Genomic DNA, 24,374 nt, shown 5'->3' with positions numbered 1-24,374 from the left:
TTTTTGGCAAGTGTGGGCAATTCCAAGGAAGTCAAAATTCTGATTTTTTTGCTAGGGCATCATTATTTGCAAGGAAGCTTGAAATTACTGAAATCTGATCCGAATTTGAAGAGGGCCAAGTTATTGGTAAAGGCAGATTTAACGTAAAATTCTCTTCATTTTTAGAAGTGAAGATTGGTAAAGGCGGATTCTATTCCTTGTTCTTGCTTGGTTTGTTTCCTTTACTTTCTTCTTGCATTCATCATCCACCACTTCATCATTCCATTGATAGGCTGAAGTTGGGAGATATAAGTGTAGATTTCATGATAAGACACTTGGAGAGGCAGAAATGAGCTAGACCAACCTAGGATTGAAGTTGGGAGATATAAGTGTAGTTCATCCTAAGGTAACGAAAAGGTAGAAATAAGTGGTAGTTCCATCCCTAAGAAGTTTGGAGATTGATAAGTGTAGAGATAGCTCTTGGAGAGGCAAAAATAAGCTACATTTCATCAATAGAAAGAAGGTTGGAGATTGATAAGTGTAGTCCATATCATTTAGAACGAAGGGGCAGAAATAAGTGTTTAGGATGGTAGATGTTAGTGCAAGCAAGAACCCAAAGGGAACGAATACCAAAAAAGACAAAGAAGACATGATGCCTAAGACCACCTTTTTCTCGAAAGTGAGGCGAATAAGTGATACTAATATTGGCACGGTGAACATGGTACAGTTGAAGGATAGATTGAAGGAAGGACAATCCCCCATGGCAAAGAAGATCTACAAGAGCGAAATTGTACACGCGGCAGCTTTCCCTCCTACCTTGCTTTGTCCGGAATTGGTAATGGAATGTGCATCCCGGTTTGATATTGTGACCAAGTCCATCATTTTCGATGAAAGGAAGAGAGTGTTAGCCAACATCGGCTGACAAGTGGTCGAAAATGTATTTAATATTCCCCAGTATAAAAGCATGATAGTGGTAATGATGGATCAGGCGGCTAAGTTATTTCAGGATAATCAGGAGGCTTATTTCATTCATTTAAAGCAGAATTGGTTGCATGAAGGCAAGACGGGAGTTACCAAGTCATCAAAGCTCACCAAATCAGATTTCAAATCAGAGTATGGCGATCTTATGGTGCTTCTCAACCGAATCATGGGCATAGCTCAAGCTATGCAATTCGAGAACTAGATGTACTATTTTATTGATGAAATTGAAAATAGAAAGAGAAAATTTGATTGGGCTAGAATTATAAGTGAAAATCTAGAGTTGCAACTTAGGACAGTGCAAAATCAAAAGCAATTCTATATGGGATCCTATCTTTTCTATCTGATTGTGAGACTATATGAAAATCCTGGATTTAAGACCTTAGGAGTGATTGGCAATGGGTCGGGGCAATGTTTGGTGCATGAGTGCTATCTACAGCTTCATTTGCACAACACCAAAGATTATAAGATGTTTTATGACACCTTTGCCACGAAGATGGTAAGGATATTGCAAGGGACACCTGCTAAGAGGCTCTCATTGGAAGCGGAAGAAAAAGTTAAGAAGCATGGGAGTTGATTCATCCAATTTCCGCAATTCGCATACATTAGAGTAGCAGGAAGTTCAATTTGTCCCAAGAGACTTCCAAGGTACCCACCCGACAAGATAGTTTTGATGGAGTTGGCTAGGCAACTTGAGCATTATGACAAGATGATGAAACTTAAAGGTGAGATAGGGATTACCTTCTCATTTGGAATAGGCAATAATACTTGCCCCAATCCTATCGCCTTTGCAGCTACGGAGAAAGAGTTAGAATGGTATCATCTAGGATGGTATAGAGCAAGAATCTCACGGAAATACATTCAAACATATTCCTACTATAGAAGATTTCTGAGCCAATGCACAGGATGACTTTCATGTGGGGAAGCTAGCTTTCTGAAGGTTGTAAGTGAGCATGATGAGGGCAATCAGATGTAGAGGCCTTGATATTCCCAATCAACTGGAAGATGATGAAAATGTGCTAAGAGAAGATTATGATACAATAGATGGAACAAAATTGGGTCTAGTGGACTACAATGATCATCAGGATCCTTCCCTAGAGGTAGTTGATCTACACACTGAGTCGTGGTACAATGAGAAGTTAAGGCAATTACAAAGTTAGAAGGTACCCCTTATGAGAAGAAGAAACCGAAGGAAGAAGGTCTAGCGGAGTTAGTTAGACAGAAAGGTGAAGGTAGTAGCCAGCAACAAAGAGCAGTTAAGAGCAAGAAGAGAAATTTGGAGGTTGAGAAAAGTAAAGAACATCAGGAACCTCCAGCAAAGAGACAGAATGCAGCACTGTCAAGGGAGAGCATAATTGAGGCTAGAAGCCAACGGGATAATACAAGTGGACAATGGGTCACGGTAGAGGTGAGCTCTGATTCAGAATCAAGTGGCTATGATAACAGTACCAAGTACTCTCCTCTCTCGGACAACCACATGGAGATGACATGACAGTCACTAGTAAAGAAGAGGATAGGCCAATTGATATTGACGAAATAAGCCAGGCACCCGAGGCCATTGGTGATGCTTTGCTAGTTGATCCGAATCCAGATTTGGGGAGATGCAATGCACCACTATGGTTAAGGCAAATGATTAAGCCAAGAGGTGAGGTGGTGATTGTCCGAACAGTTGAAGATATTCAAGGGTTAGTGGAAAAGGAAGATAGGGAGAAACAGAAACAAATTGCAAAAATGGTGGCAAAGGTAATCAGGAGCGATGATGAGAGTCATCGAAAGGTTCAGATAGTTATACCAAAGTTTAGCAAGGCAGTGGATGAAATTGTAGTCCAAGAGTACGAGATAGTAGAGCATAACTTGGGAAGAATCACAGATGGCATGGAATGTGAGGAGATCTAGGAAGGAATGGTTTCAATTAGATAAAGATTGAGGAAGGCAAACGAGAGGATTGTGAAGTTGGAGGCCGAAAACAAATATTGGAGAGATTGCCAGCCTATCCAACAATTGCACTAGGTAGCCCTTCCGCAAGACAGCGGAAGCAACATAGAAGAAATATCGGCTCAGCTGCATGAAGTCAAAGATTGGATCCATGATATAATTCAAGATGGGCAAAATTTCTTGCCTTCCTTTATCTCGACATTCAGGTCATTGGTGGCTATTAGAGACATTTAGAATGTTTGAAGGGGAGTGGAAGGATTTCCTTCCAGTCAAGGACTTAGCCATTCCCAGGCTACAGGCATTTATCGAGCTACTAGAGAGCTATTTGGAGAGAGCCAAGTTGGTAGATGAAAGAGGAATGAGTACAGTGGAGTCTTGGTTTGTTGCCTTGACTATCAGATTGAGGATACTTGGAGAGATATGGAATGAGATTGCACAACACAGCCCAAGTATTGACACTTCCATTTCAACCATGATGAGTGATGTTGGGGTTGCACTTGATTTTGAAGATATCAAAGAAGAGAATGTCAATGAGATAGAATTTGGATTGAAATTGTATGAGTTGGGGAAGGTTGCCATCAAGAAGAAACATTTGGGCACCCTTGCCTCCCTCAATGCCTTTATCGGAAATGTGAAAGAATATGAGAAGACACTACAAGCAGCAAGCAACATAATGAATTCAGCTGAGCTCAAGATGAAGCACACACTTTGCCTCCCATGAAGGAAGTCAACAACAGGCTAGCCAAGTTCATTGCTTTGGCTAAAAAGATGAGCGAATAGGGTAGAATTATATTAGAAGATCATTTGATGTAAGCCCAAGTGGCAATTTCTCCTTTCTTTTGGGTAGGATAGGTGTTTGATTTTGATTAGCTACTATTTTGGTGCCTTCTCATTGGTTAACACTTTTCCTTTTTATTTGTCCATTGATGAGGTGGCGTCTTCTCATTGGTCGATGGGGTGGCAATCCTAATTAGGGTTTCTAGGATCTAATGTGGATCGTTGATTTTGCCTCTTAATCTCTACCGTTGGTTGTAATTTTGGCCCCTATATAAGGCCATTTGCTCTCATTTGTAAAGAGTTGAAGAAAATTGTTGCTTAGATAATACCAAAATTGCTTCTTCATCATTGTTGTGACTTGCATGGTGATTAGGGACACTTGGTGTTATTGCATGGTTTTTACTTCCAATAGTTATATTTAAATAGGGTTGAAGAAAATTGTCGGTTAAGATAATACCAAAATGGCCTCTCTTATCAGTGTTGTGACTTGCATGGTGATAAGAACACTTGGTGTTATTGCATGGTTTCTACTTCCAATAGTTAGAGTTAAAATTTCATTGAAGTTGTTAAAGTAGACATTATTTCAAGAAAGTTGTTAAGAGTAAGAGTAGATGGATAGTTGCATGGTGATATTAGTGGATGTTTGATAGGGATCTATAATCTAGGCCACTAGCATCCTAGTGGCTGGTTAGAAAGCCTTGTGTGGTAATCTAGTTTTTTTCCCTTGAATTATTGCATCTATGGAGGTAGAGCCGCTAATAAGCTTTCATCAGATTTGATCCTTGTCCATTTGCTAATATTTCCATTCATAGGAGTAGGGTAAAGCAGCGAGTAATTGAATAGTTGGAGTTCATTCTAAGAAAGTCAGGAAGGCATAAGTCATATGAACACCCCCCCCCCCATCATCATCACCATCAACATCATTTGGCGCTAGTATACATTGCAAAGCTAGATTCATCACCATTACAACGAGAGTTTGACAATCCTTGAATAAACAATGTAAGGCCGCCTACGTGATTAACCAGTAAATCACATTAATATAACTGAGTTAGCATCCACAGGTGTAAGGAACAATGGAGTTTTTCTCATGTCTTCATGAGTATTTACTTTTCAAGAGAGGGATTGAATATTTGATATTCCATATCAAGTATTCAATTGCTATATGTTATGTAGTGGTACAAAATTAACATCAACAGTGTGCAGATAGGACCTAACAGAAAGCAAATGGGAAAGCATATGGAGTAAGAATAATAATAGGGGTATAAAGAAAACCTTCATTGCAAACACGGAATGGAGGTGCATAGTAGACTTGGTAAAAAGTCAACTCACTGGAGGCTGTCGAACTTCGGACATTTCCATCTCTTTGCTACCACAAGTAAATGACTTGAATTGTGGTAGGGTTTACAATTGGGCACAACTCTTGTCAAAAAGAATAAAAAAGTGCCTACAGCTGAAGCATAATACATTTTATATGCCGCACCATGCCATAGCCCTGTTCCTTGATTGACTTCGCACACAAGTAGTACCAGAGTATTGGGGTGCATTCATTCCAGCCAATTGGGTGGAACCCTATAAACCTGTAATGTCTTATTGGATACACTTGGGCACAGTTTCATCAAGTATTGTTGACCCAAGGAGGAAGAAGATAAGACAAGATACTTCAGCCAACACCCATAGCACTGAGGAAGAGGAAGGAAGTTCTCATAGAGAGGAAGAGTTGCAGAAGACAAATCTTCTAGCTTAGATTCTAGTTCTGAAGGAAGAGAGGAGTCCTAGTCCACACCCATCCCTAATAGAGAAGACATTATGGAGGAAACATGCGAAGACATCAAGTTTGTATCAGTAGTTGAAGGGCCCTTACCTAGGTTTGTACCAAAAAGCTTATTGGACGTATCTAGTAGAGGAACAACAGTTGCCCACGCCTAGGTAACGGGTACAGATGATATATAGATGCCAGTCGTATGGACGGCTGAATCGTTGGCATGGATGGAGATGTGGCAATGGGAACAGCCCATACATTTACAAGCACAACACGACACAATGGGCATAACTGACAATCTGGATGGAATAAGGATTGGGACAAACAAGATAGTAGATAAAGGGGTTGGCAATATGTCCTTCCCCGATTGGAGGGCGAAGAGGATATCATTTACACCATTTCAGCTCTCATTGGCGGCACATCTAGTTCCTACAGAGCAGATTTCGCATACAAAGGTGGTAGACATTCAATCACATAAGAAAGTTGCCCACACCATATGGATCACTACTTCATAGGGGGTGGAGACAACACATCCCATTGCCCTCGTAATCATGCCAATAGGAGTATCGTCGGCCCAAACCAACCCATTCATTCCCACTCCTATACCATTAGTCCCTTCAAGGATCATGCCTTCAAAAATTGAGAGGGAGCATACTATGGGACTGAATGTTGAGAACAACATTGACACCTTGTTGGCCAAGTTTGAGATGGGAGTAGAAGACATACTCCACCCACATGAACCTTGATAATAGGACGACCTGAGGAGGTGGATCACCAGCCAGAAACGAGAGGAATGGAGGTAGAGAGCCAGCATGTTGGAAATCTATAGAGTGGAGCTGCGACAAGTATAGAAAGCATACCATTTGGAGACTCGACACAAAGATTCCTAGCCAAATTAGAAATCATGATGCATGCCACATAGGAAATGATCAGACACACAAAATAAGCAAATATGAAATCAATACTCTTAACAGCTGAATCATTATTACAATTCATGAAGGAATGATGTCATAAGGAATTTAATAAGTTCTTTATAGAACATGGGTGGCCCAATGATGAGATGGGAGACCAGATCCAGGGGTGGAGAGTACGACAAGCCATGCAGGTGTATACAAGATAGCCAACCATGATGGCCACTCTCACAAATAGGAGACACATTCAGGACTACATTTTGGAGCTCCAAAGGGTGACATGAAAAAACGCTAAAAGAGGAGTTATCCTGGAGACGAAAGTACAAAATTTGGGAGCTGAGTTGGAACACAAGAGAGCCCCAAGCAGAGAAATTGGCCACCACAAAAAAGGACAGGATGGATGCACTGAGGCTCTAACGAGCAAAGCAAGTGACAACAGAGAGGGATTTGAAACTGCTTTGACAAAAGCTTGCATTAATCACTACTCCACAAACATCTTCTCACCCATCCAAGTAAGAAGATTTCTTGCTAGACTAGCTCATTTTGCTTTTGGTCATTTGGAAGATGACAACTCTTTTTATTTTTTTATTTTTTTGGGGGGGAGGGGGGCAGAGATAATGTAGGCTAGTAATAAGTAATTAGAAAATAATTAGTAGAGTTGTTAAGGAGTCAAATATACTGAAGAGTCATGATAGTTGGTATTCTTAACCAACCAGAGTGCTATAAATAGGGGTTGTCAAGAACAATATGGGACATATTGGTATTGTTGATAATGTAATAGTTTGGAACAATCAATAAAGTTATATTCTGCCATTGTCGTGTGTTTTCTATGGTATTATTATTTATATTGATCCTCTATTAATCAAAAATTTGTTGCATGACATTAGTACATAGTCACAATGATAATACTACTTCCATATTTGGCATGTAACAACATCACTTCCATATTTGATACATAACAAATGTTATAACCATCTAATCTAAAACATTTGTAATATGGCTTATTTTGATTGTTTATTCTCAATGTTCAGGTCTGTTCTATATATGATAGTTAAACAAATTCTAATCCAAAATACCTAGGATTTTCTTTATCCTTTCATTGAAAGGACTCATTCGGGGATACTTTAATGAGGTGTGTTATGGTTCACTTATTCCCTATATTTCATGTTGGAGGTGCCATTTATCTGAATTCTGATAAATTTATCAGATTTGGGTGGGTCTGGCACAACATAAATTTTCCAAGGTGTCTGATGTGATCAGATTTCTGAGAATGAATAAAAGTATACCATCGCTTTATCTTTACCTTCCAAGATGGAAGGATCAAAGCTCTAAATTCAAATGAATGCCCCCAATCAGGACTTTAAATTTTCTGTAGAAATCCCAAATAAGGTGTGGACATTAAGGAATGTAAACTGTCAACTTTATATGTTGATTTAGAGCTTGAGACCAGGTTAGTTATCATTATGAAAAACGAATGAACACATAATTGAACAATTTTATAAATAGAATTCTAATCATCATTATGATTTACATACTGTAAATGTGGAATTCTCTTGAGGCTTTCCCAACAACCCATCCACAATATGGAGCAACATGGGAGATCATACAAGGCACCTTGAGCCTTGATTTTCTAGCTGTTGCAGCAAGAAAACTCCATTCAGGAACAAATAATGCTACAGAGGCAAAAACAATTGTCTTAGGGGTCAAGGTTGCACAATCCCTAGATATTAAAAAAAATTCATTTAGAAGGGGACTCACTTCTCATCACACAGGCTATTTGTAACATGAATATAAATGCTTGGCATCTTTAATATTAAATAGAAGAGATAAATAAGGCTTTAGCCAGGTTTGAGGTTTTTAAAGTATCACATATTGGTAGAAAGGGAAACATGGAGGCAAGTTGACTTTCAAAGTTTGCAGTCAGGTTAAATGAGGTTGGAGATTTTCGATTGAAAATTTCATTTAGGCTTTAATTTGAACACAGGCCGGAGTTTGTGACTGTTACTCAAATTAAAAGATAAACATACAACTTAAATATTTTTCATTGTTAATATTAGTGAAAGGTGGCGGCCGCAAGAAATTAAGTTGGACGAAGTGTTTAAGTCTATCAAGACGATGAAATGATATTTTTACACGCTCAAGACCTAGCATGGCAATTGATGATGTTGGTGAAGACAGGAATCAGGTGAAGGGTGATAAGCCAACACTAGGGCAAATAATGAGAAAGATTTAACATAAATTGGAATGAATTTCAGCTTGGTCTATTCGTGTCAATCCAGGGGCGTAAGCTTTTGAAAGGTGTCTGGGCAATATGCCATCAAGGGATGCTAGTTGCGAGATGAGGGATTATGAATGCAGCTACAACATGCGAAATTGAACTTAAGGAAAACCAAATAAGTCCCAGCGACAGAAACTGTCACTTCCTGGTGACAGGAACATCAGAAACAGAAATAGACATCAATCTAGAAAAATAATAAAGACAACAATTTATAGAAGAAATAACAGTAACATAAATATTGATGGAAATATTATATTCTACTCTAAAGTCTCTAAAGAAATTAATCTAAAAATCACTAACTAATATAAATATAAACATCTAATTTGACAAAAGCAAGAAGCAGAAAATTGCATAAATAAAGTAAACACACTAATAAACATGCATCACCGTGTTTTACCAAAGAGCGGGCCCTTACTCCCTAGCTTGCACAGTGGGTGGAATGGATTTTCTATGCTGTTGTAATCATGCAAAATATCACTTTATTCATCAAAAATAATATGGTTTTTGATACAGTACTGTTGCTCAGAAATCTTCTCCACAATACCCTATGTTAATAGTTTATATTGTGTGACTTATATACATGCAGTTTACAACAGAAAATATGCGGAATAATAAAGAGTTTGTTTCAATATTAATGATTTAGAAAACTTGATGAATTCTGCCCATGAATCAAAAACAGATCTGTTATAACGATGAGCAGGAATAGTATGAGGAGATATGTGATTTTGTCAAACATATCTATTCACCCCAAACTAGTATTATCATTTCCTTTAGAGAGAACATGTCCCACACATAACTATCCACGTAGATCTATTAATTACTGTAGAAAATCATGGGATCTCAGTTGATCACGAACATAATATATTCTCCTAACAGAAAATGAAAACCGAAGGTCTCTATGCAGTTGGAAAATGCATCTTGCACGAGTTTGCATTGTCCATAATAAGATATGATGAAGAGAAACCAACGTGGGTATACAATGGCTGCCAAAAGAACCAAAGGAGGGTAACCTATTGTGTATAGTCAGCAACTATGCCATCTTGGAATCAATTATACATGTCCCAAATTAATACACATCATTTCCTAACTAGAAAATGACAGGAGGACCTGCACCCTTAAACTTTCATCTTGTAAAATATATCTTCCAAGAAAGAAGATAATACTGCCTATTAATAATAACAATCAATAATTCATTTTCATAATTTCATCTCAAAAGTATATAAATACTACTTACTAATATTTAATCATATGCAACCTAAAACAGTGAAATTGAATAGAAATAGAATGTGGAAATGAGCGTAAAGGTGTATGAAATTATCTGAAGTATGGTATAAAATGTGTAATAACCCCAATAGGTTATAACTTCTTCAAACACCAAAAATCTTTATACTTCAGTTGTTTGACATTTCGTCAAACACTTTGCAAGCAAGCTCTAATACCACTGTAATAACCCTCCTCAAATCTGCCCTAAAAAATGCTGATGAAAGCTCAAGGAATTTCATCAAACAATTCACATGCAAGGGATGTATGACTGATATAGTATTTCAGCTAGTTTCAAATGACTTTTTCTTCTATTTGCATCAATGAGAATCTTGTGCTAGAAGACTACAATGGACTACACAATGACATAACATGAGTGTGCTATTAATTTTGACAATATTCAGTGCATATATATGAGCTAAGCATGAGAAATGAACACCTACAGCCAACTGACATTTTTACAAACCAGTTGGTATGCAAACTAACTAGCTGATAAATAATGATATTAAATTTCTTAAATGACACCAGCAACTATTATCTTCTTAATTGCAATGAAAAAATACAATGCTCATGAAATATGGCCAAGACTTTGGCATTTACATGGATTACAAAATGATAATGCTGGTATAATGCACACTTACAGCTGAAAGTTTATAACACCCTAAAAAACAATACTAACAAAAGAACCTGGTTGTAGATGGTTGTAATAATTTCCTTCAATGCTGCCCCTTCTGCTTTTCTTTTTACGAACTGTTTTTTCCGCCTGCTTTTTCAGACTGCTATTTCGTACCCGTTTTTTCAACCTGCTTTTCCGGTTCCGCTTTTTTCGATTGCTTTTTCGGATCTGCTTTTTGGACTGCTTTTGCGGACTGCTTTTTCGGTTTTGCTTTTTCGTATCCGCTTTTTCAGCCTGCTTTTTCGGTTCCGCTTTTTCGGACTGCTACTATGTTGATTCTCAAGACCATATCTTTCAATGGCGTCAAGATTTCCAGCTTGAAGGGATTTCGTCCTTCAAACTATTGAGACATAATCTCCAGAAAATTTTCCAATTTTTTTGACATTTCCAAGCATGCTAAAATAGAAGCTCTTCCATTTCTTTTATAGTGTTCTCACAAGAGCTCCATCTTTCATTTTCTCAATGTGGGATAAAAGATAACTCCCTTTATGTAACTTATGTCTCCAATGTGTTATAAAATAAAAGGGCCTCTTTTAATTTAAATATTTCCCACAAACTATAGTCTATGCATTAATAAAGTTAAATATTTAAATTTAACTTTATAAAATAGCTTTATCAGTACATAACAAATCTTATCAATGATAAACAAGTTTTCTTGTCGATTTTGAACAATTACCATCGACATACCGCTGCCACAGGATGTCCGACCATATCTAAGATGACTTAATATAAATAGTCAGTATGCCCAAAGTTGCCTCAAAACCCCTCAGAAAGACCTGCAACTGAAATTATCTAGGCCAAATGGCCTCTAAGCCCCTTTAATGTCCTGGTTAGCCTACAAGACCGTGGGGAAATAGGCTAACGACAACATCATGCTATGAATGCTAAAAAGGGGACATTACAGTTTGCCCTTCCCAAAATTGCTTGTCCCCAAGCAATGGTCGAACACCAACCCAATCAATCCACCTGGATCCCAAATGTAGACATGAACTATACCACTGTTAATTAACATAGGCTCCTGCAATATCCTCTGCAATATAACCAAGAGGAATCCATAATCAAACTGACAATTACAGCTCAACCAAACTCCAAAATCACAACTGCCACAGTCAGAAACCCACGAGACACAAACTCTTAGAACATCAGAACCCAAGTAAAGTGGGCAAATCAAGCTGCCAACACAGTAAATACCATCAACGCATCCCACTGGCCTATACGGAATGTATAATCCAACTCTGCAACAATGGTGAACGCTCCCGAATGAAACTCTACCAAGTATGGAGAATCCACACACTGTACAACTCCTGCAGTCAACACAACTCTACAGATCACCGGCCACTATCTCATAACCATAACTCCCATGCACCGCTAATGGTGAAAATACATCACAAGATAAACAGCAAGAAATGGAACCCAAACCAATTTTGCCTGCCATCAACTCCTCAACACAAGGATCAAATGCTAACTGATGTACATACCCTGCAGTATAATGTTGATAAAAATAACCAACCTCAGTCAACAGCTCACCACGAACAAGTGATACAACCCACTGTGACTGATCACCAGCTAAGTCAAAAGATGTCATAGCCAAAGGAGTAGAATCAATAACAACAACCGTTGAAGCATCACTCCCAAACTCCTGCCCTAAGTCATGTATTATCAAGCTGTCAACTGCAGAACCTATCGCCATGTCATGCCCATCACAACTCTCATCTTGAGGCGTCAAACCGTCCCATAACTGATGACAAGCACTAGGAACCAAAGTACATCTCTGTATCATCATCTCATTAACATGGTCATCAAAGGTAAATTGACGAGCATACCTCACAATGTAATGCCAATAGAATGTGCCAATCTTAGTCAGTGGCTCAGACTGCAATCGATCATTAACCATGTTGGAACTGACTACTACCTCCGAAGACATCACCAAGGGAGTAGTATTACTAGCAGGAACCATGCCAACTGTCGGCTCACCAATATCACAAATGATCTTTGATACAACATCTCTAGTCTCTGTGCCATCAGTACTAGAGGCCACCACCATGTCAAGCATACCACAACAATCTGCTGCAGCACCCAATTCAACTGATCCCGACTCTAGTGGGAACAAACCCGATATGCCAATGTTAGTATCAAGGATGGATGCATTCCCATCTCCACTGTCTTTGACAATCTCGACCATGGACATCCTCGGATCACCAGACACCACAGCTTGTGACTGTACAGAATCTGGTAAAGACTGCAGTCGCTCTAACTCCACGGTCACCTTAGCCAAATGAAATTGTGACTCCTCGAAAGCCAACTGTGTACTCTCAAGAATCTCAGAAGTCACCTCGAGCTGCTGAGTAAGCTCATTCACCTCGTCTTCCTTGGCCAATAATGCTTCGTATGCTGTACTCCCCCATTCCATAAGATAATCTCTGTCGGCTACCAATTGCATATAATTCTGTCTCAGAATCCTAATAGCCTCCCATAAAGAGTGGATCTCTGTCAAGGAAAGAGAACTGCCTCCCTGCTCATCACTAGTAGGAGACCCCCATCCATAAATTGCTAACAACTGGCGAGCAACATCAAAATGTTTGCACGCAGTAGCAATGTCTCGCTTGCCAACTCTCAGCTGACTAGACACATGATTGTGCCAATTGGTCGAACTCGTATACTCTATCCCTGGTACACTGTCCAAAGGAGTAACCTCAGAATAGCTATCATCTGTAATACTCAAATCCTGGGACTCTCCTGTAAACTCTGTCATCTCTGAGAAATCATCAACATGTGACCTAACTGTAAAAGAAAACTGAGTCCCTGCTATACGTGCTAACTCCCAAACTGAGCTCACCTCAAGACAAAGCTCGTCTACATGCCTCTCAGAATCCTGGAGAGCCAACTGAGTACACACCAAGGAATTTTGAGTATCCTCCCACTCATGAGAAAGCCGATCAACCTCCTCCTTCTTCTTCACTGCATCTAAATAGATTCCTGCAAGATTAAGGAGATGATCGTGATCTGAAAGTAGGTGTATGTAACTTACCTTCATTGCCTCCATGCCTTCCTTGATCTGTTGTAAGTTGTCACAAAAAGAACCTATTGTGACTCCTTTCTGTCTCTCCTGTAGTTGAATCATCCGAATGTGATTCTCAATCAATCCATGCATCCTGTCATGATAAGATAAAGCCGCAACAATATCCTTGTCTCTTGTCTTTAGTTGGCTTGCCAAACCAAGTAAAGAGCTACTAGCCTCTATCTCATGTGAAGAAGCATCCAACTGTGCCTGACACTCGTTTTCTGCAAAGTCCTGAATGTTCACTTTTTGATCAACTCTACTATCCTCAAATATGACAGTATCCTCAATTAATGTAACTTCATCCAGCCCAACTGTACTGGAATCACTATCTATGTCAATCACACAATCCGGTGTGCCTGTGATATCACCTTCTGATGCAACTGGCTCAACCTGCACAACATCTGTAACCCCTTCTGTCTGTGAAGCTGTTGCAGATAAACCATTACTTGAAGATGCACTAATGTCTCCCTGTTTCGAATCCGCATGTCTGTTAAACTCATGCAAATTTCTGCCTGTCATAGGGAAGGTACGATCCTTAGGCCTATCAAAATGTTCGATCAATCTCTCCTTAAACTCCACATATGAGGTAATGTGTGCATGACCCATAGTGACCATACCATGATGCCACCACTTGTGTGCTAACCCATCCAGGTGAATTGTTGCATACTTAATAGTTTCTTCCTCGGGCATAGGGTTCATTTGAAAGTATGTGTCAAGCCTTTGAACCCAAGCTCTTGCTGTAGACTTCCCCGAGCCATCATAATATGGTAACTGAAGTTTCCCTACTTTCTTCCGTAGCTCATAGCTCTGGTTCCTGTCATGTCCATGTGGCATATGCTTCATCCGCACATCTATATACTCCCTAAAGGTAATTGCAGCAGTAAAATCTCGACCTCCGGCTTCCCAATGTCTCCTCAACTGGTCCTGTATATCAGTGATCTGGGGCTCTGGTACGGGCTGCTCTGGGGCTCTAAGAGGAAATGTGGGAATCATGGGCCTTGAACTCACTGTCCTAGTTTGCTGGGGTGCATGACCGAAATTGTTCCCAACTTGTTTACCTCCATTATGTGTCCCATCCTGATTATTACCATTCTAATTATTTCCTCCACCCACATTAGCATTCAACCCCATTTGACGAGCCAACATCTGCATCATAAGCTCCAATCTCTGACTCTGTTCCTGTGCTCTCTGCTCTGCTGATCGCTGTCCCTGTGCTAAGGTGTCTAATAATTGTAAAAATCTTTCCTTTCTCTGATCTAGACTGGCATACATTTTGTCAAACATTTTTCTCTCTATCTGGCTATTCCAAATTTCCAGTAAAACCTCCACAGGATGGCAGGACTTATAGCTCTGATACCACTGTAATAACCCCAATAGGTTATAACTTTTTCAAACACCAAAAATTTTTATACTTCAGTTGTTTGACATTTCGTCAAACACTTTGCAAGCAAGCTCTAATACCACTGTAATAACCCTCCTCAAATCTGCCCTCAAAAATACTGATGAAAGCTCAAGGAATTTCATCAAACAATTCACATGCAAGGGACGTATGACTGATATAGTATTTCAACTAGTTTCAAATGACTTTTTCTTCTATTTGCATCAATGAGAATCTTGTGCTAGAAGACTACAATGGACTACACAATGACCTAACATGAGTGTGCTACTAATTTTGACAATATTCAGTGCATATATATGAGCTAAGCATGAGAAATGAACACCTACAGCCAACTGACATTTTTACAAACCAGTTGGTATGCAAACTAACTAGCTGATAAATAATGATATTAAATTTCTTAAATAACACCAACAACTATTATTTTCTTAATTGCAATGAAAAAATACAATGCTCATGAAATATGGCCAAGACTTTGGCATTTACATGGATTACAAAATGATAATGCTGGTATAATGCACACTTACAGCTGAAAGTTTATAACACCCTAAAAAACAATACTAACAAAAGAACCTGGTTGTAGATGGCTGTAATAATTTCCTTCAATGCTGCCCTTTCTGCTTTGCTTTTTACGAACTGCTTTTTCGGCCTGCTTTTTCAGCCTGCTTTTTCGGACTGCTTTTTCGTACCCGCTTTTTCAGCTTGCTTTTTCAGTTCCACTTTTTTTGGACTGCTTTTTCGTATATGCTTTTGCGAACTGCTTTTTCGTATCCGCTTTTTCAGTCTGCTTTTTCGATTCCGCTTTTTCGGACTGCTACTATGTTGAATCTCAAGACCATATCTTTCAATGGCGTCAAGATTTCCTACTTGAAGGGATTTCGTCCTCCAAACTATTGAGACATAATCTCCAGAAAATTTTCCAATTTCTTTGATATTTTCAAGCATGCTAAAATAGAAGCTCTTCCATTTCTTTTATAGTGTTCTCACAAGAGCTCCATCTTTCATTTTCTCAATGTGGGATAAAAGATAACTCCCTTTATGTAACTTATGTCTCCAATGTGTTATAAAATAAAGGGGACTCTTTTAATTTAAATATTTCCCACAAACTATAGTCTATGCATTAATAAAGTTAAATATTTAAATTTAACTTTATAAAATAGCTTTATCAGTGCATAACAAATCTTATCAATGATAAACAAGTCTTCTTGTCGATTTTGAACAATTACCATCGACATACCGCTGCCACAGGATGTCCGACCATATCCAAGATGACTTACTATAAATAGTCAGTATGCCCAAAGTTGCCTCAAAACCCCTCAGAAAGACCTGCAACTGAAATTATCTAGGCCAAATGGCCTCTAAGCCCCTTTAATGTCCTGGTTAGCCTACAGGACCGTGGGGAAATAGGTTAACGACAACATCATGCTATGAATGCTAAAAAGGGGACATTACAGTTCGCCCTTCCCAAAATTGTTTGTCCCCAAGCAATGGTCGAACACCAACCCAATCAATCCACCTGAATCCCAAATGTAGACATGAACTATACCACTGTTAATTAACATAGGCTCCTGCAATATCCTCTGCAATATAACCAAGAGGAATCCATAATCAAACTGACAATTACAACTCAACCAAACTCCAAAATCACAACTGCCACAGTCAGAAACCCACGAGACACAAACTCTTAGAACATCAGAACCCAAGTAAAGTGGGCAAATCAAGCTGCCAACACAGTAAATACCATCAACACATCCCACTGGCCTATACGGAATGTATAATCTAACTCTGCAACAATGGTGAACGCTCCCGAATGAAACTCTACCAAGTATGGAGAATCCACACACTGTACAACTCCTGCAGTCAACACAACTCTGCAGATCACCGGCCACTGTCTCATAACCATAACTCCAATGCACCGCTAATGGTGAAAAGACATCACAAGATAAACAGCAAGAAATGGAACCCAAACCAATTTTGCCTGCCATCAACTCCTCAACACAAGGATCAAATGCTAACTGATGTACATACCCTGCAGTATAATGTTGATAAAAATAACCAACCTCAGTCAACAGCTCACCACGAACAAGTGATACAACCCACTGTGACTGATCACCAGCTAAGTCAAAAGATGTCATAGCCAAAGGAGTAGAATCAATAACAACAACCGTTGAAGCATCACTCCCAAACTCCTGCTCTAAGTCATGTATTATCAAGCTGTCAACTGCAGAACCTATCGCCATGTCATGCCCATCACAACTCTCATCCTGAGGCGTCAAACCGTCCCATAACTGATGACAAGCACTAGGAACCAAAGTACATCTCTGTATCATCTCATTAACATGGTCATCGAAGGTAAATTGACGAGCATACCTCACAGTGTAATGCCAATAGAATGCGCCAATCTTAGTCAGTGGCTCAAACTGCAATCGATCATTAACTATGTTGGAACTGACTACTACCTCCGAAGACATCACCAAGGGAGTAGTATTACTAGCAGGAACCATGCCAACTGCCAGCTCACCAATATCACAAATGATCTTTGATACAACATCTCTAGTCTCTGTGCCCTCAGTACTAGAGGCCACCACCATGTCAAGCATACCACAACAATCTGCTGTAGCACCCAATTCAACTGATCCCGACTCTAGTGGGAAGGAACCCGATATGCCAATGTTAGTATAAAGGATGGATGCATTCCCATCTCCACTGTCTTTGACAATCTCGACCATGGACATCCTCGGATCACCAGACACCACAGCTTGTGACTGTACAGAATCTGGTAAAGACTGCAGTCGCTCTAACTCCACGGTCACCTTAGCCAAATGAAATTGTGACTCCTCGAAAGCCAACTGTGTACTCTCAAGAATCTCAGAATTCACCTCGAGCTGCTAAGTAAGCTCACTCACCTCATCTTCCTTGGCCAATAATGCTTCGTATGCTGTACTCCCCCATTCCATAAGATAATCTCTATCGGCTACCAACTGCATATAATTCTGTCTCAGAATCCTAATAGCCTCCCATAAAGAGTGGATCTCTGTCAAGGAAAGAGAACTACCTCCCTGCTCATCGCTAGTAGGAGACCCCCATCCATAAACTGCTAACAACTAGCGAGCAACATCAAAATGTTTGCATGCAATAGCAATGTCTCGCTTGCCAACTCTCAGCTGACTAGACACATGATTGTGCCGATTGGTCGAACTCGTATACTCTATCCCTGGTACACTATCCAAAGGAGTAACCTCAGAATAGCTATCATCTGTAATACTCAAATCCTGGGACTCTCTTGTAAACTCTGTCATCTCTGAGAAATCATCAACATGTGACCTAACTGTAAAAGAAAACTGAGTCCCTGCTATACGTGCTAACTCCCGAACTGAGCTCACCTCAAGACAGAGCTCGTCCACATGCCTCTCAGAATCCTGGAGAGCCAACTGAGTACACACCAAGGAATTTCGAGTATCCTCCCACTCATGAGAAAGCCGATCAACCTCCTCCTTCTTCTTCACTGCATCTAAATAGATTCCTGCAAGATTAAGGAGATGATCGCAATCTGAAAGTAGGTGTATGTAACTTACCTTCATTGCCTCCATGCCTTCCTTGATCTGTTGTAAGTTGTCACAAGAAGAACCTATTGTGACTCCTTTCTGTCTCTCCTGCAGTTGAATCATCCAAATGTGATTCTCAATCAATCCATGCATCCTGTCATGATAAGATAAAGCCGCGACAATATCCTTGTCTCTTGTCTTTAGTTGGCTTGCCAAACCAAGTAAAGAGCTACTAGCCTCTATCTCATGTGAAGAAGCATCCAACTGTGCCTGACACTCGTTTTCTGCAAAGTCCTAAATGTTCAGTTTCTGATCAACTGTACTATCCTCAAATATGACAGTATCCTCAACTGATGTAACTTCATCCAGCCCAACTGTACTGGAATCACTATCTATGTCAATCATGCAATCCGGTGTGCCTGTGATATCACCTTCTGATGCAACTGGCTCAACCTGCACAACATCTGTAACCCCTTCTGTCTGTGAAGTTGTTGCAGATAAACCATTACTTGAAGATGCACTAATGTCTCCCTGTTTTGAGTCCGCATGTCTGTTAAACTCATGCAAATTTTTGCTTGTCATAGGGAAGGTACGATCCTTAGGCCTATCAAAATGTTCGATCAATCTCTCCTTAAACTCCACATATGAGGTAATGTGTGCATGACCCATAGTGACCATACCATGATGCCACCACTTGTGTGCTAACCCATCCAGGTGAATTGCTGCATACTTAATAGCTTCTTCCTCGGGCATAGGGTTCATTTGAAAGTATGTGTCAAGCCTTTGAACCCAAGCTCTTGCTGTAGACTTCCCTGAGCCATCATAATATGGTAATTAAAGTTTCCCTACTTTCTTCCGTAGCTCATAGCTCTGGTTCCTGTCATGTCCATGTGGCATATGCTTCATCCGCACATCTATATACTCCCTAAAGGTAATTGCAGCAGTAAAATCTGGACCTCCGGCTTCCCAATCTCTCCTCAATTGGTCCTGTATATCAGTGATCTGGGGCTCTGGTACGGGCTGCTCTGGGGCTCTAAGAGGAAATGTGGGAATCATGGGCCTTGAACTCACTGTCCTAGTTTGCTGGGGTGCATGACCGAAATTGTTCCCAACTTGTTTGCCTCCATTATGTGTCCCATCCTGATTATTACCATTCTGATTATTTCCTCCACCCACATTAGCATTCAACCCCATTTGACGAGCCATCATCTGCATCATAAGCTCCAATCTCTGACTCTGTTCCTGTGTTCTCTGCTCTGCTGATCGCTGTCCCTGTGCTAAGGTGTCTAATAACTGTAAGAATCTTTCCTTTCCCTGATCTGGACTGGCATACATTTTGTCAAACATTTTTCTCTCTATCTGGCTATTCCAAATTTCCAATAAAACCTCCACAGGATGGCAGGACTTATAGCTCTGATACCACTGTAATAACCCCAATAGGTTATAACTTCTTCAAACACCAAAAATCTTTATACTTCAGTTGTTTGACATTTCGTCAAACACTTTGCAAGCAAGCTCTAATACCACTGTAATAACCCTCCTCAAATCTGCCCTCAAAAATGTTGATGAAAGCTCAAGGAATTTCATCAAACAATTCACATGCAAGGGACGTATGACTGATATAGTATTTCAGCTAGTTTCAAATGACTTTTTCTTCTATTTGCATCAATGAGAATCTTGTGCTAGAAGACTACAATGGACTACACAATGACCTAACATGAGTGTGCTACTAATTTTGACAATATTCAGTGCATATATATGAGCTAAGCATGAGAAATGAACACCTACAGCCAACTGACATTTTTACAAACCAGTTGGTATGCAAACTAACTAGCTGATAAATAATGATATTAAATTCCTTAAATGACACCAGCAACTATTATCTTCTTAATTGCAATGAAAAAATACAATGCTCATGAAATATGGCCAAGACTTTGGCATTTACATGGATTACAAAATGATAATGCTGGTAAAATGCACACTTACAGCTGAAAGTTTATAACACCCTAAAAAAAAATACTAACAAAAGAACCTGGTTGTAGATGGCTGTAATAATTTCCTTCAATGCTGCCCCTTCTGCTTTGCTTTTTACGAACTGCTTTTTCGGCCTACTTTTTCGGACTGCTTTTTCATACCCGCTTTTTCAGCCGCCTTTTTCGGTTTCGCTTTTTTCGGACTGCTTTTTCGACTGCTTTTTCGGATCTGCTTTTTAGACTACTTTTGCGGACTGCTTTTTCGGTTCTGCTTTTTCGTATCCGCTTTTTCAACCTGCTTTTTCGGTTCTGCTTTTTCGAACTGCTACTATGTTGAATCTCAAGACCATATCTTTCAATGGCGTCAAGATTTCCAGCTTGAAGGGATTTCGTCCTCCAAACTATTGAGACATAATCTCCAGAAAATTTTTCAATTTCTTTGATATTTCCAAGCATGCTAAAATAGAAGCTCTTCCATTTCTTTTATAGTGTTCTCACAAAAGCTCCATCTTTCATTTTCTCAATGTGGGATAAAAGATAACTCCTTTATGTAACTTATGTCTCCAATGTGTTATAAAATAAAGGGGACTCTTTTAATTTAAATATTTCCCACAAACTATAGTCTATGCATTAATAAAGTTAAATATTTAAATTTAACTTTATAAAATAGCTTTATCAGTGCATAAGAAATCTTATCAATGATAAACAAGTCTTCTTGTCGATTTTGAACAATTACCATCGACATACCGCTGCCACAGGATGTCCGACCATATCCAAGATGACTTACTATAAATAGTAAGTATGCCCAAAGTTGCCTCAAAACCCCTCAGAAAAACCTGCAACTGAAATTATCTAGGCCAAATGGCCTCTAAGCCCCTTTAATGTCCTGGTTAGCCTACGGGGCTGTGGGGAAATAGGCTAACGACAACATCATGCTATGAATGCTAAAAAGGGGACATTACAAAATGGGATACAGTTGGCTCTCATCAAAGGGCAGCCTGGAGGAATTATTTCCAGGAAAGGTGCGTTTTTTAATAAGCAAGGTTGTATTAACGGTAACTTATACGCTACGTTTCATCTCTAAAAAAGACATTGCTCACCGAGATGTACTGAAAGGAAGATTGTTGCAGAGGAAATGGATTTCACGTTAACCTTTCGCACAACAAAACAACCAAAAGGCTTTCTGGGCCCTTGGAAGATCACTGACTGAAACTACTCCTTAAATGTCTGTCTAAGGATGTAGTTAGAGCTGTGCAGGCAACTCTTGGTGGGCTTTTTCAAGGGGCAACACACAGATGGAAGTTGAATGTGGATATTGCTGCTAAGATATTGGCTTGGGAGTTGGAGATTGATGAGGATAAACAGAGCATTAAATGGGTGATAGTCTTTCTTTTCTATAAGGATTTAATAGTGGGTCTGGATTCATTGTTAGAATGGGCGTAACCTGGACAAGGATTTGATTATAGTAAATGCTATGAGGATGAGGAGGAACCGACTATGATGGGGCTTGTGCCTTTTCTGCAATGGCCCTCCCGGGGTTAACCAGTTGCAATTTGAACATGTATACAGAGAAAAAGTTAAAGTGGAGTGTGCCAGATGGAAGTTGAATGTGGATTTTGCTGCTAAGATATTGGCTTGGGAGTTGGAGATTGGAGAGGATAAACAGAGCATTAAATGGGTGATAGTCTTTCTTTTCCATAAGGATTTAATAGTGGGTCTGGATTCATTGTTAGAATGGGCATAAACCCAGACAAGGATTTGATTATAGTAAATGCTATAAGGATGAGGAGGAAGCGGCTGTGATGGGGTTTGTGCCTTTTCTGCGATGGCCCTCCCGGGTTAACCAGTTGCAATTTGAACAAGAATACAAAGAAAAAGTTAAAATGGAGCAGGGAAAACTGAACATGGTGATTGAAGCTTACCAGGAAGCTGGTAAAAGATAGGGGCTGAGGGTTCCAATTGCGATACACCAGTGATCCTTCTGAGTAATAAGGATCACGGTTCAAGGTGCAAGGTGACCTCTGAAGGTAAGATGGAGGGGTGTAATTTGTTAGCAATGTCAGTTATGCCTTTTTGAATCTTTTTGAACATGCTGAAAGTTTTCCCAAGCGTTGGGCTGAAAGAATTATGGAAGCTGGGGAAGTTTTCGTACAAATATGTAGAATGGAGCAGACAACAAAGCCAAAGAGACAGGTTACGAATGGAGCCATTCTACATTTTAAAAGGGAAGCATTTAATATCGAGGAAATCAAGCCGGATGCAGTAGACCGGATGGATCATGTTCTGAAACGTAACAATGAAGGCCGGGAAGAGGTAGATGTTTTGGTTACATGATTTCTTAATTATAATTAGACTACTCTGTATTAGGATAAGTTATCTGATGGAGGAAGATGTTTAGATAAAGTAGTTATATTTACACTAAAATTATATGACGTGAGTTTTGAACGCTTTTAATTATTAATAAAATTAAACTCAGTTATTGATAATACATAAAATAATAATAAAATAAACTTGCAGTGATTGAAAATTTGAGATGATTGAAAGCCCAAAAAATTGAAAAAAGCAGCCTAAGCTGAATTTCTAGTCCCATCTTTTCAAACAGATTTAATCTGCAATCTTAAAAAATATAGGGGCTGCTATTTGTAAGGAAAAGATTTAATTAATCCTATAGCATTTTCCCGTTTTGTTCCATAGGACTTCCCCTTAGCTATTAACATTTGTACTGCCTCAATGCTATCTAATTGTGTTAGAGAACAAAAGAGCGGGTACAGATAGACTTCCAGTCATGGGTGCGTTTATCATCAAAAGGAATAGATGTCACAGATACGTAGTTTTACATATGATGAAGGAATTATATCTAGAAAACTTAAGTGAATTTAGGTGTATAGTATTTTGGCTTACTTAATATGCATAGTCTGTATTTATCTTTCGGTGAATATCCTGCATCGTTGTACCAACCACAACTCCAAGACAAAAAGGTGAGGCAATAAGGCGGATGATAAAGAGTTAAAGCGAAAGATAATTGCAAACAGAAAGCAAACAGTTATGGAAGGATGAGACTAGAAGGCTTTACTTTGTAGACAACTGCACCAATATTTCGGCTGAGAGTGCTCTCGTAGATGTATTTACCAATAAAAGTATCCTTGGCTGCAACCATGATCTTTGCTGTAGTGCCCCCTGTAATAATGCTGAGGGGGTACCATCTGGGAACCTGGTCAGAACAGTTCAAGATAAGAAGAAGAAGCGGAATTTCGTGGGCAGAAGAGGAATGCAAGAGGAAGATTAGACATTTACTTTGATTGTCCGGACGAAGACAAGGAATCTGGGATTGTCATCGGAGGTCTTAGGAATGATGGGTCCGGCGGGTCTTTGGTTCATCCTGCCTGTTCCCATCTGCATACTCCTCCTTCCCTTCTTTGCCTCCACCACTATGTACTTGCTCCTGCTGTTGCTCCCTACTTGCATATTCACTTTTTTCCCTACTCCCATCAACTGCGACCCCCTGAAAAAGTTGGCATCCTGTGATGACAATTTAAGTTTTGGGCATTGGCAAAAGGAAAGCGCGGGTGAGCTCCTCGCTGGATTCAATGCAATTCCCTTCTCCATCCCACAAAAGGAGAAAACTATGTACACTGTGTCTTTTAGGGAGGGCACTCCCTTTTATTTATGTCTCATGTTTGGATAACGGTGGAATCCGTGCCACGGTGTCGACCGCTACTTCCTCCTGCTTCGATAGTAGGACTACACACATATTACAAGAGTAAGCTTTTAAGCTCGTAACATTTTATTCCTATCTCTTTTGAACTACTTGTTGGCTAAATCGAATATCAAGTTACAAAATTATCC

At 39.6% G+C, this 24,374-nt stretch overlaps 1 protein-coding gene across 1 annotated transcript in view; it reads right to left on the bottom strand.

The window, feature by feature from the left end:
• Positions 1-24,162, bottom strand: part of LOC149548033 (multidrug resistance protein) — a 60,208-nt gene extending 36,046 nt beyond the window's left edge. Inside the window, exons 1-2 of the mRNA XM_089792050.1 lie at positions 23,823-24,162; positions 23,602-23,739 (exon numbers count right to left, since the gene is read on the bottom strand). Coding sequence (XP_089648176.1) covers positions 23,602-23,739; positions 23,823-24,134 — 450 coding nt within the window. The 5' untranslated portion in view covers positions 24,135-24,162. The remainder of the gene's footprint in view (positions 1-23,601; positions 23,740-23,822) is intronic.
• Positions 24,163-24,374: the final 212 nt, after the last annotated feature.

Source organism: Cupressus sempervirens, chromosome 7, assembly GCF_028749045.1.
Source record: "Cupressus sempervirens isolate cs-2001-9-10 chromosome 7, ASM2874904v1, whole genome shotgun sequence".
Classification (NCBI taxonomy): domain Eukaryota; kingdom Viridiplantae; phylum Streptophyta; class Pinopsida; order Cupressales; family Cupressaceae; genus Cupressus; species Cupressus sempervirens.
Note: the sequence above shows the minus strand (reverse complement) of the source record. Positions and strands in the feature narration are given on the sequence as shown.